General features: G+C 33.1%; 2 protein-coding genes across 2 annotated transcripts; one reads left to right on the top strand and one right to left on the bottom strand.

The window, feature by feature from the left end:
* Positions 1-12: 12 nt before the first annotated feature.
* Positions 13-11,816, top strand: LOC133179022 (RNA-binding protein RO60-like). The gene is made up of 9 exons (XM_061313701.1): positions 13-134; positions 762-1,285; positions 4,108-4,325; positions 5,467-5,618; positions 7,207-7,333; positions 8,396-8,662; positions 8,825-8,884; positions 9,063-9,232; positions 9,472-11,816. The coding sequence occupies exons 2-9, from the start codon at positions 775-777 to the stop codon at positions 9,602-9,604; spliced, it is 1,638 nt and encodes a 545-aa protein (XP_061169685.1). The 5' UTR covers positions 13-134; positions 762-774; the 3' UTR covers positions 9,605-11,816.
* Positions 11,817-13,358: 1,542 nt separating this feature from the next.
* LOC133179248 (uncharacterized) lies at positions 13,359-19,004 on the bottom strand. Its single transcript, XM_061314036.1, has 5 exons — positions 18,971-19,004; positions 17,811-17,884; positions 17,490-17,720; positions 13,816-13,965; positions 13,359-13,580 (listed from the first exon to the last, which is right to left on the bottom strand). The coding sequence occupies exons 1-5, from the start codon at positions 19,002-19,004 to the stop codon at positions 13,359-13,361; spliced, it is 711 nt and encodes a 236-aa protein (XP_061170020.1).
* Between the last annotated feature and the right edge of the window lie 898 nt (positions 19,005-19,902).

Below are 19,902 nucleotides of genomic sequence, written 5' to 3'. Positions count from 1 at the left end.
AAGCACCGAACACATAAACTGATGACGAAATACACATCGGAAGTTGAAACTGGCTAGAAAGAATTCCACAAATAATTTCATTCATTCCATTTCGGCAATTCTGGATTTCCTTTGAAAGTCCAGGGGTTTTGAAGGTAATAAATACATTATTTTGCATATGCTCACATTGTGTTTTCGAATGAAATGTGATTTTTTATGCCCAATTTTGGAAAATTTAATGATGAGCTACTGTACCAATCAGTGTGTGCACATGGCTCAGGGGGTGTTTTCAGGCATATATTTAATTCTGTCTAAGTTAATTAAAATCTTAATCAACAACGGATTTGAAAGGAAATATTAGGGAGAATGATTGAACATGATACATAATCAATTATTTTTGCTTGTTTTTTACTAATGCATTTATTATTCAATAGACATAAATAACATTTATGTCTCTGATGAAGATCAGTAGATTCATTGTGTGCATGTCTTTTTATACCCCCCCCCCAAAAAAAAAGCATAATAGGATAAGGATATGTCAAAGTGAGTCATCAATCATCATATTATTAATTCAGTTTTAACTTTAATATTTTTAACTCTTGAATATGTTTTAATTTATTTATTTTGTTTTTATTTATTTATTTTTTTTATCATTTTATTTTGTCCAACATTGAAGATTCGTTTAAAACAATAATGAACATTTATTATGAAGAGGATAAGATAAAAAGAAATTTATGGTCATTGTGCACATTGTATTTCAGTTATCTTTTTCTTTTTTGCAGGGTTAAGCCAAGAATGGCAAATTCAGTTGAGGAAGAAAGTTTAGAAAAGCTTAAGCAATGGCTAATCCTCTACAGAGATGATGGTGCCTACAAAGTAATCTCCAAAACATTTAGTCGAGAAAAGGCATTGTGTGTGACCCAACTACTGGCAGATGGACATGGGAAAGAGGTTTTATCCCAGATACAGAGATACAGCTCATCAGCAGCCTTAATAGACAGAGAACCATTGTTATTTGCATATGCTCTCTGCTGTAAATCCACAGACAAAAACACGAAGAAACAAGCAGAGCAGTTATGTGATAAAATATGTAAAACTCCTTGTGACTTGTTTCAGTTGTTCAAATTTCATAACAATCTGTCCACAACAAAGAGCTGGGGAAGATATTTCAAGAGATTGATTAGCACCTGGTACCACAACCAAGATCCATATCAGCTGGCACGAAATGTCAGCAAAGAGATTAGCTTCTTAGGATGGTCACATAGGGATGCTCTTAGAATGGGACATCTGAAACCCAAAACAGATGGTTAGTACATTGTTCTTTTTAACCCAAATTATTTTTGATGTACTTGTACTGTATTTATGTATTATTTTTTAGTACTTTGAAACAAAGGCAAGAATTATTTGGGGATGATTATGAATGAGTCATATTTATTTGCAAGATATTAAGTATTTTTATGTCTTACATTTTTATGAAATCATCTTTTGATGATTGGTGGTATTGATTATTCCTGAATTTTCACAATAAAAATTTGGGTCAAGGTGCCAAAATGACAACCCTGCTGAAATCTGTTCACCTGCAGAGCACTGTATGCCGAAGAAAGTGCAATGTGTACATGCAATCATTGAGAAAGCTAGTGCACTCCCTGGATGGTTATAATAACAGCCGGTGATTCATTGACCTTTGTATACTTACTGAAGAGTGGAAGGAATGGCATGTGTCTGTGTATCCAAAATTAATATGACAATAATTGTAAATTACTATGCAATACATATAATTAAAACTGTATATATATAAATAATGTGTAACAGGGGTTAAAATTAACCCTTATAAAATTTGGTAGCCAAATGGGCTACCAACTTTCAAATTTCACTAGCCCAGAATGATATTTACTAGCCAATATGAAAAAGAACACATTTTGCCACATAATGTTGAAAACACATTACGCCACGTAAATTTATGTATAGGTACCTTAATGTACCATTTAAAATTATGTAATTCTATTGCATAATGTGTCTTGTTAAAAAAAAATGTGTAGACATCTGCTTATCATATTTTGTATTATTTTATCTAAATAATAATCAAAAACTATGATTTCGGTGAGAAAATATGTTTTATAATCAATGATATCACAACTGCGGACATAGATGAAATTCTAGTTTCTAACCAGGCCAGTGCCCTTCAAAGTTTTCATTGCCCATATGAGTATTTATTTTTAAAAATTGGAACATGTTTTATTCCTCAACTTGAGATGTCTGAATGTTTATCTAGATGAAAAACCTACTTGCTGAAATCAAGCTGACTATAGCTAGGCCTAGGTGATGGATACCTTCAAATATGATTAATATCTTAATTCAAGCTTTAACAAGACAGTAACTGGAAGTAACAAAATTATTACCAAAAATGTAACCTTACTGTTTTCTTGGAGCTGAGATTTCTCATATACATGTAGTAAATCTAAACCTCTGAAGTGTTCTTTAGAAGTTTTGTTTTAAAAACCACATAATTACCATGATAATATTGAGAATACTTTGATACAAACATTCATGTGTAGTGTACTTCATATGAATTTTTACCTCTTAACATTCCAAACAATTATTGAGCAATCTTCAGTTTTAAATATTGGCAAGGTTCAAAAAAACAAGAACATTATTACAAACTGACAGAGGGGAGTTTCTGGGATGTTAACCATGATAGGCCATATCACAGATGTCATAAAAAGCAAGACAATATCTCGATCTCTAGGATTAAATCATGTAGATGATATGCATTTACTACCAATATACTATAGTTGTATAACAATACATCTGGAAGTAAAAACTTTTAATGTTAAAATATTTCGGGACCCCTTGAAGAGGGCCAGGGCATTAAATATTTCTGATCTTTTGGCATTGGGATTTGTTGTGGCTAGACTGTAAATCTGCTGATGGCAGCCAAAACACATCTGTTGCACAACAGCAGGGAGGCAGGCATTCTTGAAATACTTCCCCCTTTCTTACAACAATCAAATCATCTCTTGGAGGTTATCATTGCAGAATTACATACATATGTCCAAAGATTCCAGCCTATGTTTCACTTATATGCTTGGTTCAGTATAAAATTACCGTAAGCCATATATCTTCAAGCTGAACAACAAAAAATGCCAAACAATTAAAATGCGAATATTTCATCAGACAACACAAATGCCAGGATGAGAAATGTGTAAGCTGTAATGATGGCATATGAACTGACTGCACCAGCATTGTGATGTCTCTTTTTTGTGAGCAGTGTGAACAATTACTACAACATACATGTGCTGTAACATGCCCCGGTGCTTCTGTCAGTGTAAGCCAATTATGTCTGAGGTGATGATTCGTATACAGAATGTTGATAATCTCTGGTTATCAGAGGATATCTTGATTTTTGTGTTAATAAAAAACATGCTGCATTTACAAAGCAATTAATGTGAATGACAAATATGTGATAATTGACTCTATGTGTTTATAGTATGATGTTGCAGGAAGACATAATAATGTGAAAGAAATTAACAGAGAAATTTTCCTTTTTTTAAGTTTCTTATAAATGACAAAAGTTTATGTCAATGAATTGCACACTTTATTTCAGAGTAATAAACTTTAGAAGAAAACAGAATAAAATCTGATTATTGAATTATTGAGTGGTCAAAGTGAATCAGCATTAAACATGTTAAATGATTATTTTTAGCACTTCATGTATCTTACACAGGTGTGCATAAATTCATAACAAATGTGTGTAAGTCAATTTGCATACAAGCCCAAGTGTTCACATTATAATATATCACTGTGAAGCACAAAAAATTCATCTGGTGCTGAATAATCAGCATTTACATTGAATAGCACAAACTCTGAAGTTCATCTCAGCATGTATATACATACATATAAGGTAAATCATACCTAAACCATTATAATGGTGTTTTAGTAAAATCATGTGCCCTAGCTGTAACAGGATTAATATATAGATCTGTAGGTGAATCAAATACTTTATTGACTAATGGTATAATTAATATAAATTGTGGGAATATTATAAGAGTATATACGAATGATATTTTGAAATGTTTTTAGTATGTATATGTGTATATCACTGAGGTTATCTCCCTTGATATGTTGTAGAAATGGACCTCATCTTTAAGTATCTAGTCCTAGGCCTAGCTGAGACCAAGAAGTCCTTTGGAAAGTCAGACAAGGAAAGCATTCAAAAACTTTTGGAATTTCTCTCTGCTGTTGACATTGCCAAACACAAGGAAGATGTGCTACAAGTTGCAAAGCTTGTGGAATTCCATAGTCTTAAAAAGGACCATCTACGGACAGTTTTGCTTAAGGAAAAGGAGGTTGTTAAATATAATTATTTAATATTAATTTTATGTGTACCATAACAGACCAGAAAGGGATTTAGAATATTACCAAATGAACCTGTAATGTGATGTAAATCCCCAGTTTTATGTCAACACCTCAAAAGTGTAAATAACGCAGAGATCAATACTATAATTATTACCACTTGTCAAATCATGCAGGAAAATAACCTACTGCTTTGTTAATCTCAGTAAGATTCATCGATACTCAAGAATTTGTACATGCATATATCTCTTCCGGAAGATCGGCAAGATTTCAGAATACACAACATGCAGATAAGACAAGTTTCACTGTATAAACATAGGATATCACAAAGCTGATAGACCACTCCACTCCTTAGGTAACATGCATAAAGTAAAAAAAATATTGGGTCTGTAAAAAATGTAAAAAATAAATGTAAATTACTTACGTACATGTAAAGGTTTTTTCCTTGATAAAATGCTCACCATATATAAGATTGTATGTATTTCTGCAATATTAATTTGATTATTGAATTCCCTTTTTTAAAATGAAGAGAATCCTAGTTTGTTCAAGGTTTTGAAGAGGATAGATGTAAATTACTTACATGTAAAGGGCGAGGTACTGAAAGAACCAAATTTGACCCATCAACGGACTTAAAAGTTGGGATGTAATCATGTATAGATATTTGATATTTTCTAATTATAAATTAAAAAAAAATGATGTCATCCTCAATACATAAATACATGTATTGGCTATAGTAAAGTGAAAGAGATCAAATTTAGGGATTATATCATTTCTAATTGCACTTTGCTTTGGAAAACAGTAACACACTGGGAAACAAGCCTATCATTACAGAAACTATCTACACTAGTGCATCTTAAGTTAGCTTGTACACTTTATGTTTTATGAAGCCAAATGTATGTAATGAAAGCATCCATGAAAATGGGGCTGTTAAGAAAGTCCTTCATTGTGACCTTTGCATAATATACTATCATTTAAAGTCATACATTGGTCGGTTTGAAATTTGTGTAATCAAAGTAACTGTTGTTTTTTGTGAACCATGTTATTGCTTTTTGAACTCATTGCTTGATTCAAGGCATTTCTTTACATGTTTCTTACACAGTCTTACATGTAAATGATAAATTTCTGTCATTGCAGATTTGGACAGCTCTGTTGAAAGAAATGACAATACAAGAAATACTAGAAAATATAGGACAGCTGGCAAACATAGGATATCTAGATGAGGGCTTTGATGGTAGCCAGTCTGTAGTGGACAAGCTTATGAATGAAGCTTTGCTAAAAGAACAAAAGTATGTTGTATGTCCACAGCAAAATTACAAAATATTCTTATTGATTCTAGACTGTTGGATAATTACAAGTCATTAAAATAAATAATTTTCAATGAAGTGAACCAATTTGCAAATCACTTTGAAGAAGTTTTTAGATTCTTTGCAGGATAGATTTATTGGATAACAGTTGTCAATTTATAATTTGAAAAGTATTTCTAAGAGGCTCGTTTATTGAGCATTTTGAACTTCTCCAGAAAGACTGCATGTTCTCAGACTGAACCTGGCATGAATATTGTAAAGTTGCATCTAATTATACTGTATAAGTTCTTTTTTATACAATATATACAGATTGACTATAGTTGTAAAGGATTAGCAAACCTTTTAATTCAAGTTTGACTGTATTTGGAAGGGATAAGCATACCTTTTAATTCAGATTTGACTATGACTGTAGTTGTAAGGGATTAGAAAACCTTTTAATTCATTCAGATTTGACTGTAGTTGGAAGGAAGCCAGTTATTAGGGCCTCGCAAGGATTTGTGGGTGCCCTAAAGTAATCACTCTGTCTGTTTGTCTGTCCGTCTGTCTGTCTGTCCATCTGTCATTCTTCCGTCCACAAATTTTCTATTTTTTTTTTAATAACTTTTTTTGTAGTTGACCAATTAAGTTCAAATTTGGTATGTTGGTTGAAGAGGCAGTAAGACATATTTTGATGCTAAGTTTGGTTCTCTATGTCATCCAGTTTGGAGCTGGGGTGGTGGGGTAGATTCCTTAACTTTACATTAGAATGAATGCCAGGGCAAAGAGAGATAACTGCTGAGAATGTTCCTATTGTAAGAAAGCTGCAACTAGTCCCATGGGATTAATTAACTTTCCTCTTGAAGAAAATCCTAAGCATTATCTGTTTCTTTCAAATTGAGATTAATTAACACTGCTGTCTGCAAATGAAGTTTGTTTTGAAGTTAAGGTCAATTCTGAATGATGTTTACATTCTCTGAAATGTGGATTTAAATAATGTTCATACTTTATTTTGGTAAAATATATAATGAGTTATGATTTTATTGAATTCTAAAAACAAGATATACATAAAGATATGTTTTTTTTTATTTTTTTGTTTTTATTAATTTATTTTATTTATTTATTCTTTTTTTGGGAGCTGCCATATGTAAATTCAAGAATACTATTAATTTTAACGGGTAGTCCAATAATTAACTCATTCTATCTTTAAATATACATTTAATTGAGTTATTATAGATGTGATGTTTTTTACTGCCTTATGTAAATACAGGGATACTCTTTACAGGTTGTTGGATATTTAGGAATTATCTTGAAATTTTATAAATACAGTTGTTATTGCATATTTTTCTTCATATATTTTTAAATTTTTGTAATCAATTAAATTCTCATTCTGTAAGCTGTACCCTTATATTTCTACCCCTCGGCGGGGCCCTTGCTGACTGGTCAGTTTTCTAGTTTTAATCCATGTAAGGTTGTTACTGATTTTTTATTTAAAGAGAAATCATTCAATTTTTATAAATTAATGTTTTGATTGTAACATTGCCACACATTGATGTATGTTATTGTCTTTAAAACTGAATTTTTCTTATTCTAGTGTCCAGCCATTTGAGGTAATTATTGCTTCCAACTACTATAAAGAGGGTAGGAAAAAGGGCATCACCTGGCAACACAATGACAAAGTGATCAGAGCATTGGATTTTGCTCTTGACTACACTTCGAAGGTAATGTGGTACTTTGCTTCACAATATTTTTAGATAGTTTGCTATTTATTTCTACTGTGATAGATCCATAGTAACATCTTCAGCCTGTTTATACCCTAGTTGAAAAGCAGGGGGGTATATAGTGATGGGAGTGTCCGTCCTTTGGTACGTCCCTCAATATGTCTTTCCATATGTTTGTAACACTTAGGAGCCCATGTCTTATCAGCAACTCCTCCTATACCACTAAATAGAATTTAATGATACTTTCATAGAGTCTTTTTTACATAGTGCCATTGCGACCTCCTATTTTATATTTTGATCATAAAGATATTTGGGGTTTCCCATAGCAAATCATGGACACTGCCATTCTTTCAAAACTTTAGGGGGTATTTATCTCTTATCCACAACTCCTCCTGTTCATTGAGTAAAATTTTAAGGACATTTTCACAAAGTCTTTATAGCATAGTGCCATTGTGCATCTTTTTTTTGTTTCAATTGGACAGATATTTGGGGTTTCTTATAGCAAAACCTTGATAATGCTGTCCATTATAATATGGGGATACCCATCTCCTATCCACAACTCCTCCTTTACCAATGAATAAAATTTAATGAGACATTCACAGAATCTTTCTAACATAGTGCCATTTGTATAGACAGTATTTAGGGTTTCCCGTAGCAAAACTTGGACTTTGCCATTATACTCATGTGGTTTGGGTATCATTTTGTGAGCTCATTGCTTACAGTATCTCTAGTTTGAAAATAAATTCCACTAGGAAAACAAATTACATGTACTATAGTCTGAGTATAAAAAAGACTTGTGACGTTTTATGCAAACGATAACAGAAATGCTTAAACATGGTCTCAGTTCACAATATGTGTACTGACTTATCCAAATGTCATCATCAAAACAGTTCTCTTTCCTAAATCCTAGCTAACAGCCATATACTTCAGGAGAGTTAGCAGTTTTAAACTCACTGACATGTGCCACTTCATTACTGGCTTTTTTTGTGATTTCAGACCATTTTCAAATTGTCTAATCAGGATATACGTTGCATTTGTTTGTACACTGTTTTTCTTTTTCAGGGCAATTTGAAGCCCACAGGTAAACGTTGTGTTGTTGCAATACGTATTGGAATCAACAGAAACAAATCTACAGTGCGAGGCACAATGACTCTGTCAACAACTGCTGCAGCTGCTGGGGTTGCCATGGTGATCACTAGGGGCGAGGAGAATGCTGACGTTGTCTTCTTCACAGACACTGTCACACCACTGACAGTGACCAAGGAAACCAAATTAACTGATATGCAAAATGATATTAAAGAGCAAGTCAAGAAAGCTAATAAGAAAGAGGTAGTTCGTACATTTATTTTCTAAATAACAAAAAAAAAACATTATTATTACACCATGATTTTTACTTTTGAATTTTTATCATATTTTTTAAGGGTATAAAAAATAACTCAATACTGGTACAAGGTGAGGTACATATATAACTTCATTATTGATTACTTGTAGGAGGACGATCAAGAACCAGAGGTAGGGGATGATGGGGAGGAAGCTGATATCTTTGTAGGGGTAAGAATTTGTTCCCCCCCCCCCCCCCCCCCCAAAAAAAAGAAATAGACAGCTGTGCAAGGGAATTATTTCCTGCTTTTTTCCCTTTTTTTTAATTTTTGCAAAATTAAAAATGAATTCAGATAAATTAAGTCAAAAGCAAATGAAAATGCATTTATGCCAAATGGACTTTGTACAGGTGCCTCCAGAACCTTGTGACCTGGTTGCTCCAATCCAGTGGGCCACCAGCCAGAAAAAGGATGTGGATGTGTTCATTTTAGTGACTGATGCCAACAAAAGCACTGGCTCCAAGAATTTAGGGGAAGCCATTGCTCAATACAGAAAGGACAGGAACCTACCAAATACAAAGTATGATAATGAAAACTTTGTCTATAGTTATCCATAAATTCATGCTTCAGAGGAACATTCTGACACAATTCTTTTCTGTGTTTCAAAATAATAAAAGAAATTAATGTGTGTTCAAAATATAAACATTCAGTCAATAAAAAAATTAATGTGTAGGAAAAAAACACTTGGGGAAGTTGGGGAGGGGGGGGGGGGTGGAGGGGGTGTTACGCTACTTATGCTCATGTGTTTTTATTTTACAGGCTAGTAACTATTGGTTTAACAAATTCCAACATGAAGTTTGCCAATCTGGAAGACCAAAACATGCTGGATGTATCAGGGTTTGATGCCAAAGTCCCAAAAGTGATCCAAACATTCTTGTCAGAAGCATATTGAAAAGTGTTATGTCAATTCATGTTGACATTACTGTGTCCATGTGCTTGTGGTGAATCTTGAAAGTATTTCGTTTACCTTGGATGGTGTAGATTGTTTTCTGGAATAGGTATTGTTTTTTCCTAAGAAATATGGTGTATGGTTTAAAGAATTGGAATGGTCAAAGGGAATGCGGAATCAATTTGAGTGCTATGTCTAGGAATAAGTAGATTAATATTACAGTGCTATGAATCTGAGAATATCTCAAGTCATCTGTCTTGTTGGAATAGCTTTTACATGTGAAACATTGTGTGACATAAGCTAAATAGGGCTTCTTTTTGTCTGTCTAAATTTGTGTTGTATGCAGAGAGGACATAGGAAAAACCTCCTCCTCTTCTGTAAAAAGTTTTAATTGTAAGGCTATTAAAAACTTTATTTTGTGCAATAAACAAACATGTTCTGCTGAACTTCAACAACAACAAAAATTATGTTAGTGATGTACTTGCTATTCTCCTGAATTTAAAACTCACTTTTCCTTGCCAGTTATCACTAAGACAATTTTATTAGCTAAACAGACTGTGTTTTAATGCAAACATATTACTATATATATGTATCACATGCCAAGTTTGACATTTTGTTGTAGAAATTTGAAAAAAATATTTATAATTAATTCACACCATATCTTATATTTAAGCTAAAATTTTGAATACAGCATTATTTGTTTTATGTCAATGTACCAAACCCAAGCATTTTTTTTAATGCCCCACCATAAATATGGCGAGTTTGTCATGTCCATCTTCCGTCCTTCCGTCTGTCATTCCGTCGTGCTTTGGATTAAACTCAGTTCAAAACTCAGTTTTAAAGAAACTATTCAAGATATTTTTATCAAACTTCATATGCTGATACATATTGATGAGAGCTATTCAACTGCATCAAAATTTTTGACTGTGACTTTGACCTTGACCTCACTTTTCTTAAATTAGTGTTTAGCTCAGTTCTTAGGAAAACATTCAAGATAGTGTAATCAAACTTCATATGCTGATACATACTGATGTAAGCTTTTCAACTGCATCAAATTTTGACCTCTCCTTTGACCTTGACCTCACTGAACGAATTCATTTTATACTTATGTGCCAAAAATATGAAAATTTGAGAAAAAAGTATGAGGAAAATTAGTGTTAAGCTCAGTTTTAAAGACACCATTCAAGATAGTGTGTTCAAAATTCATAGTGATGTTAGCTTTCCAGCTGCATCAACATTTTTTAACTTGACCTTGACATTACATTTCTTAAATTAGAGTTTAGTTCAGTTTTAAAGAAACCATTCATGATATTTTTATCAAACTTCATAGGCTTATACATACTGATGAGAGCTATTCAACTGCATCAACATTTTTGACCTCACTTTTCTTAGTGTTTTTCTAAGTTTAAAAAAAAACCCATTCAGGATAGTATTATCAAACTTCATACACTGCTACATAGTGAAGTAAACCATTCAATTGTATCAAAAACTTTTGACCTTGAACTTTCCTTTGACCTTGATCACACTTTACTTAAATTAGTGTTTAGCTCAGTTTTAAAGAAACCATTCAAAGTAGTGTAATCAAACCTCATATGCTGATACATACTGAAGTAAGCTATTTAATTGCATCATCTTTTTTTACCTTGGCCTTTCCTTTGACTTGACCTCACTTTTTTAAATTTGTGTTTAACTTAGATTTAAAGAAACCATTCATAATATTTTTCAAACTTCATATGCTAATGCATACTGATGCAAGCTTTTCAAATGCATCAACATTTGTTGACCTTAAGGTTTCCTTTGACCTTCACCTCACTTTTCTTAGTTAGTTTTTAGCTCAGTTTTAAATAAACTATTCAAGATATTTTTATCAAACTTAATATGCTGAAATTTATTAGTTAGAGCTATTCAACTGCATCAAAAAACTTTTGACCTTGAACTTTCCTGTGACCTTGGCCTCACTTTTCGTAAATTTGCATTTTGCTTAGCTTTAAAGAAACCAATTAAGATATTTTTATGTAAGCTTTAAATTTGCACTTATACATTATTTGGTGAGAATTTATTATCTTTATCCAATATTTTATATTTCAATTTCATTTTTAAAATAGCTATTCAAGATATTCTCATTAAACTTCATATACATTACTAATAAAAATTTCCAGGTTGCATTACTAATTTTCCCTCGGCAGAACATTCATGTCCCATGGACATATTTCTAGTTGGGTTTTTTTTTTTTTGTATTTTTTTGTTTTTATTTTTTTTTTTTTTGTTTTGTTTTGTTTTTATTTTTTTTTTTTGGAAATGGTGCTGGACTTATATAGACTGGAACATATCTACAAACACTTTTATTGTTTAGATTTACTGGGGTATTTCTAACTTTGAATATTATAGATTTAAAAAAAAACTTAACAAGCATTGTAGTGTTTGTATTCACATAAGTAGAAAAGGTACTGTGACAGTTAAAATAGAGTTTTATGTAAACCAACTCAAAAAGGGGTTTTCCCCTAGAAGAGATGATTATTTAGAATTTAGATTTGATAACAATACTACCCATTAGAGATTTTTAAAGAATATGTGTGATGCCTTAATTTACCTCATTTTATACTTTTATATATATTGTAGTGTTGTGGTATAATTTATTGAAATATATCGTTATATACATACAACAAAAATGTTAAAAATAGCTACAAATCATTTAAAAGATTCCTTGATGATTTTAAAAAAAGGGAGAAGACATTTTGGTTAAGAACAAATCCAGTTGAACAATGTTGTAGCATATATTACATCCAATTATTTCCCTTGTGAACATGTTTACAGCATAAAAACAAAATGTTTGTATATTCGTTTAAATGTAATTTTGAAGAAAAAACTGTCCTCTATTCTCATTGGATGTATTTTTTTTTCAGATGCTGTAGATCACTAAATTTTGGCAACAACTTATTTTTGTGAGATAGTCATTTACTCTTTATAGCGAGACAAAATTTTCACTAATTGCTCTGTATAATCTTTAAGAATGCAAAAATATGAGAGAATGAATTTTTTTTGGATCAGACTGCCTTGCGTAATGATTGGAAAATAAAGTTCTCGCAAATAAAAAGAGATTAACAGTACACTACATGTATTATGATTTAAGGTTCATTTTCCCTTTCATACATATAAAAAAATCTTCTTTAACAGCAATGATTTTCTGAAAGAAATCTAAATTATAATGAAAATGCACAGAACTTCAGCAAATCTTGAGTAACAAAATTTGACAGAAATGACTGTTGAACTTGACAGTTCTATAATGGAATAAGAGACATTTATTCAAGGTAGAGTGGTCTCTCTTTTCAAAGGGTCAATGAACCTAGATCCCATGGTATTTTAATTCTGTACACCTTGCAATTATTTTGTCTTTCAATATTTTTTATTCATTCTGCCTAAGGTATTTTGTTGATCGAATTATAACTTTTTTTTCTCTGTTTTGAATAAAGCTTATACATGTCAGCTCTTAAAATATTGTTCATTTATGGTCTTGAAAGTTTTGTGTGGTTTATAAAAAAAACTGCTACCTTTAAGTTAGTTCACAGTTGTTTCTCAGTTATATTTGTGGAAATGTAAATAGATGACCAGAACTGGTAAAGTTGTGCACCTATTGCTGTTTTTATCCACGTATTAGTATCACCAAGCAATATCCTATACCAAATATTTTGATGACCTTCTTGACATCAAATTCAAGAATGGCTAATTCCCTTTTAAAACTGTTCTCCATCTTTTTATATTAAAACACATTTATGATTGTTGAAGGTGTGGAATGGATCTGCCTGGATTCTTTATATTTTACAACTTTTACCGACAAGATTTGAACCAGTGTGCCTTTCTGTAAATAAATTTCAGCCTTTTCGTTCCATAATTTTACCAGTACTGTTGCTCCACCACTTTCTTTCTCCATCAAGACAAAATCTCTCTTGGGTTGGTGTTTCATATCATACATACCACCACACTGTTCAATGATTAAATAGTTAAGAAGTCATGAATATTTTACTTGCATGCATTTGACCTGTAATTATATGAAACAAATTCAAAATATATAGGCACATGTACTGTATAGCATTTTTATCACAAGAGACACATTGATTAAATACAAATTTAATACTTCTGCCCCACTTCACAATAACATTTTTTGAGAAGCTCATTTTCAAAAAACAGTGTTGTTTTTACAGGAAAAGCAAGAGTACCTTTTTAACATATCCCTTAACCGAAAGTCTTGTGCGGATTTCCATTGTCATCAACTTTTCCATGGACAGGCCAGCAATGCTAGTACAAGGTGGATACAGAATTTCCTCAACTCTTTTTGGATTAATGTTGAATGGCTTTGTTTCATTCACCTAGTATTTATTAATGTTTATTATATAACTAAAGTAGAAAAGTATCTAGTATATGCTTCGAGTTAGTTATCAAAACAGGAAACTGCATGGGATCTGTTGCCACTATTTTTTAATTGTTGAATGAAGCACAGAGGTTAAAAGCTGTTTTACTGAACAAAGCAAAACCAAGAAATGTTTGAAAACATACCCTAGTATATGCCCCCACCCCAACCTGTGTGGCAATTCTGAAAGGATTATTGTGAAATTTAGAATGTCTGTACTGATAGTGAAAAATGCAGGTTTCCTGCTAGGCACAGAAATCACAATTCAAGTTTAATCTCTGTCAGCAAAGGATCTAATTAAAAGATATTGAGCTGACAATATCTTCCTATGGCACAGCAGTTTGACCTTTGACCTTGTGACTTCTACATTAACAGGGTCATCTATGCCTTAGGGGTACCAGTTTACAATGAGTGGACAATATTTTCATATGTCTAGGATAATTTGAACTTTGTCCTTGTGACCTCACATTTTGGGGCAGCTAGGGAACCCGTGTACCAAGTTTGATATCTATTTAGCAAATATTGAACAGACATTATCATCTTATATCTAGATCATTTGACCCTTGACCTTGTGACCTCAAAATCCATAAGGATCATTTGCTCCTTAGGGGGTACCAGTCTATTAGGTTTGATCTCTGTCAAGCAAAGAGTTTTCAATACATTGAGTGGACAATATATATTCCTATGTCTAAATTATTTTAACCATTGATGGGTGCAAATCAATATTCCCCATTTTTTTTAAATGCATGTCAGGAAATAAGTTTACAATGAGGTCACAGCGGCCTATTTTTTGCAGCACCTCCCCCCCCTCCCCAAGATCTATCAATTGGCAAGGTTTGGCTACTCTGAGCCTTACACATGTTACAATGTGCAGGCCTGTAGCAACGGTTTTAGAAATTGGGAAGGGGGGGGGGGTAACTTCACAACAAATCTGACAAGCCTAAGGGAAAAAAAACCTAAACTGACCAAAAAGTAGGGGGGGGGGGGGGCAACTTCCCAAAAATAATCTGACAAGCAAAAAAAAAAAAACCACTAATTAATTGTCCAGATCCTGGAATTAGCAAGTGCCCGACCTTACAGCAACAAAGAGTGGGGGGAACAAGGAAAATTTGCCATGGCAAAATACTGTAGGCAGAAAAAGGAAAAAGTGCCCCCCCCCACCCGTGTTACGGACCTCGTGTACCATAGGCGTCGGAAGCAAATAGAAAGTGGGGGACTAAACCAACAAAAAACGTTTGTGGGGCTAGGCCCCAATTTTTAATGCCTATATTATGTCTATCTTTGCAAAAAAGGGGGCTAGCCCCCCCTCCCCCCCGGTTCGGCGCCTGCGTGTGCAAAATATAATCCGGACAGACTTTCACTATGTATAGCCTCAAATTCCAACTTAAGGTCCTGCACAGCGACTTTCATTTTTAACTCGACATAATATCTTAAATAAACAAAAAAAAAAATAAATTTAGCAGACAGAAAGAAGGACAGACAAGCACAAACCATAATACAACCCTTAACAGAATTGGTTCGGAAGGATGCAGGAGAGACTCCAGAATTTTCCGTTAAAGAGAGATCTAAAATTACTATATTCTGCCCCCCCCCCCCCTCCGTCTGCTTGCGGTACATTTATAAACGCATTTACCATTATATAACCGATTATTACAATGAACTGCCATAAAGCTTTAAAAATGCGAGTACAAACTTTTCTAACTTTATTTAAAACATACTAAAGCCTATTAGGATCAAACTACGGTAAAAAAAAAAAATTAAAAGACGTTATAACGCCTTCTCTAAAGGCGTTATAACGCAAAAAGGCGTAATTACGCCTTTTAAAGGGCGTTATTACACCTTTCAAAAAGGCGTTATTACGCCTTTTAAAAAGGCCTTATTACGCCTTTCCAAAAGGCGTTATTACGCCTCTTATTTTTCAATACATGACTTACTTAGCCCGCCCTGGTGGCTGATTATAATTAGATTTCCAGGAAAAAAGATTTTTAAATGTTTGAAAAATTTTCAGTGTTAAACCAACTTAGTCCTTCTCTGATGCCAGACACCTCTAGCAAGGTGCATGGATTTCAGAAATTTGGTTGAAGGCTAATTGCTCATTATACCTACGCAAATAGTTTGCCTGTTTTTTTCCAAGAGGAGAGAAAAATATTTCAAATTTGACATGAATTTTTAATACATGGCTAGCAAAGCCAAAAGCTGGCTCTCCCTATATCCTGGATTTTCAAAAGTAGAGTGTTGACTTCTCTTAATGCGCATGCAAACAGCTGTGCAGGAATATAGAAAATACTAAAATTTATTATGTAATTTATGATATTAAAACTGTAATCTAAATATTGCATAAATAAAGATGGCTTTGGTTCAATCTTTCATATATTAATTATTTTAAAATAACGCCTTTCCATTTTTGGATATAACTCCTTTTCAAATAGGCCGGTAGTACGAATGCGAGTGGGGGGGGGGGGGGCTCCCCCTCCCCACTTTTTGGGAGAATAGTCTTGCTATAGTTTAAATATAAAAAATCCTTTATTGATTGCTTGGTCCCTTAACATTTTGTTGCAGTATGGCTAAACTCGGGCAAGTCACTGCATTTAAAAAAAAGTTTTACCGAAAAGTTAGAAAAAGATACCCCGCAAGTTTAGGCAGTTTATTTTTTTTTCGAGGGGGGGGGTGTTTCTTGGGGTTTTTTTTTGTGTTTGCTTGTCAATTTTATTGGAGGCTGCCACCCCCCCCCCCCCCCCCCACTTCAAAAGCACGGGCCAAATGTCAAAGACATAATAATGGCTCTTCAAAGGGCATAATAACGCCTTTTTAAAAGGCGTAATAACGCCTTTTAGAAAGGCGTAAAAACGCCTCTTCGAAAGGCGCAATAACGCCTTATGGAAAGGCTTAATTACGCCTTCATTTGCGTAAATACGCTTTCTTCCGCGTTATAGCGCCTTTTCAAAAGGCGTTATTACGCCTTTTTTCGCGTTATAACGCCTTTTGAAAAGGCGTTATTACGCCTTTAAATTTTTTTTTACAGTAGTTTGATCCTAATAGGCTTTCGTAAAAACTTTATAAATCATAGGAAGGGAATATATATATATATATATATATATATATATATATATATATATATATATATATATATATATATATATATATATATATGTATATATTTTTGTCGAGAAAATTTTGGGTCGGGATTTTTTTTACTGGAGTGGACCCCCCCTCCCCGCCCCCTTGGAAAAAATTCCTGGATCCGCGCCTGATGTTTATAGTATACTATATATAGCTAGTAGTAGATACATATTTATTTAACAATTAAGCTGGGAAGTGCTATGCGTTAAACGTATCAAGCATCAGTGTGAAAAATGCACTTATGTATTTGTCTTTTGTAAAAAAAAAAAAAAAAAAAAAAAACGCTTGATACAGCAGGTCTTCAAATTAATAATATCATCTATGTCCGTTAATTGTTCGGATGAAAAAGAAACTTTCCTTTGCCTGTTTTTGTAGACGTAAAAACCCATTGGTTTGATGTATTATCCTAGTCCTGTAGAATTTATCTTTTTGAATCTTTCTGAGGTGATTTTCAGCAATCCACACAGTGCAGACATCGTTTTGAGCCGTCAAAGCTGTTGTCATGCCGTAATATGAATTCGTCGTTGCTTCATATCTGGTATCAGGTTTCTCAATGACGCAAAACTTGAGTTTACGTGTACATTCTGCACTTACCTAAAATCAAGTGGGGTATCAGTAATCAATTTAAAATTTCAGTCTAATACATATAGATTAGAGAGAGAGAGAGAGAGATTTTATTATTACTCTTGGTCGAACTGGATGTTCTCTGTCTTCTTTTTTATCTGAAGGATGCGCCTTAAGTCTTAAATCTTCGAAATCTGTAAATTAGTGATTACAGGAGTTATGAATTCCAACAGAGATAAATTCCATTTCCATTAAAGAAAACGATTGAAGATAGATCAATAATGTCAAATCATCGATACCGAGATGTAAATTAATTTTTGCGAGCAATAATTCCACCACATTGATGAGCTCAGCAATTGAATTAGTTAATGCGCACATCGTAATGAACTGATGCGCGCATCAATTGAATTTAAAAGAGCAATTAATGCGCGAAATAAATCAAATATTATATAATTCAATTACCAAATCAGCTTTTCTCCCAACAAATGAATTCGTGCCTCATTTCTTTGACGAGAGCAATGATTGATTTGATGTGCGCATCTTCAAATAATTAAAAATATCTTCAATTATTTGAATTTATGTCAATTTTTGCTCTGTAAAGAAAAGTTGTATAAAACCATCAAAGTTGAAACCCAGCTTCAAAAAGAGCTGTTGAATAAAGAACACCTTGCCTTCCCCTACCTTAGATTTTTGAGTCCGGAAAAAAAGAAGGTGAAGATAGAGGATATACATGTATATATATATATATAGAGAGAGAGAGAGAGAGAGAGATTCAGTGTTTTGGATATGGAAAGAATGTCGTGGAACAGAATCGCACTCGTAAAAATATCAAAAAATCCTGAAGAGTAAAATAAATTTCATATTTAACCATAAAATATTGAATTTTCTGCATGTTTTTCACATGTTCTTTGATTTTCCCATTGCTTCTGTCTATCCCCAGCAAAATGTCTAAGTCTGTGACGTTATAGTTGAGCTGTTGAGACGCCATAGCTTATTGTGAGATTGAAAACATTGTAATGTTAAACACAACAGACACTTTGACAGTTTTAGTCTCTATCGGGATGGTTTATAAGAGCCAGGGAGTACTACTTTTTACAATATTCTTCGTGAAAGGAAGGGAAAGGAAGGGAACGAAAATGGAGTGTTTTGCCGCACTTATGATATTCTGTCACACTGTGACAGGTTATAACTTTGATATTCTACCACACTGTGACAGAATATCACTTTTATTCAATAATTACAGTATTTCACTGTTTAAAATGTGATAAATATATACATACCTGCTCGCAGATGCTTGAACCTTATTCGCTCCATCTCTCTTCAGAAAGTACATACAGTATTTCTCTGGTGTGTCTATACTCATTTGATAAGATATCACGTAACATGTAATCGAATGTATAAATTTAGTTCCTTGTTGAAATTTGAAACATGATAAATAATTAAATACTAATGGAGTCTGATTACTTGACTTGGATGATTTCTGAGTATGTATTTGTAATTAATACAATTAAGCTCGTGCGTATAGGAAACACCATACATGTATAATCTAATAAATAAATCATGAATATGTAAATAAATAGCTTAAATATTTGTAGTACATTTGGGTGTCGGCTTTCATACTGTATAGCTGTCGGAGACTCGGAGCTATCCTGGGTTTTCTTGTATTCATGTATACAAATTCCTACAAACACAAATTGTCCTCTCTTCTTATTTTCACCCAAGTACATCACAGTATACCCCCGTCCCTTTATACAGTGTACATGCATTTTTTTATCAGTCCAGTAGGTAGCAATTTCGGTTGGGAGGGGAATTTGCTTCCCCGCTTAAGGAAAGAAGACCTTAAAATGCAGACGAGACACAATATTGACCTTGACTTTTCAGTTTTGGCCATAAACTCATTGGGGGTATTTCTAAAGTTAAAGAAATTCATGACCTTGAGATTCAATGTAAAAGCTTACAGATAACTCAAGTTCTAATCAGAAAACACATTTCAAACTCTGGCCTTTGACATCAAAATAAATAAGGATATTCTTTAATTGAGTCATCTTGACTATGTTGACCAATGGTATAAAACTTCATTGCAAAAAGAACTTAGGTTATCATCAGGAAACCATTTTATGCAAGACGTGAAATTTGACCTTGTTCTGTTGACTTCAAAATCAACAAGAGGCCCATGGGCCACAACACTCACCTGAGTAACTTTGGTCCTGCT

Source organism: Saccostrea echinata, unplaced genomic scaffold (genome assembly GCF_033153115.1).
Source record: "Saccostrea echinata isolate AGI-Se365-2 ecotype Australia unplaced genomic scaffold, CSIRO_AGI_Sech_v1 ptg000004l, whole genome shotgun sequence".
Lineage (NCBI taxonomy): Eukaryota > Metazoa > Mollusca > Bivalvia > Ostreida > Ostreidae > Saccostrea > Saccostrea echinata.
This window is presented reverse-complemented; position numbering and strand designations above follow the sequence as displayed.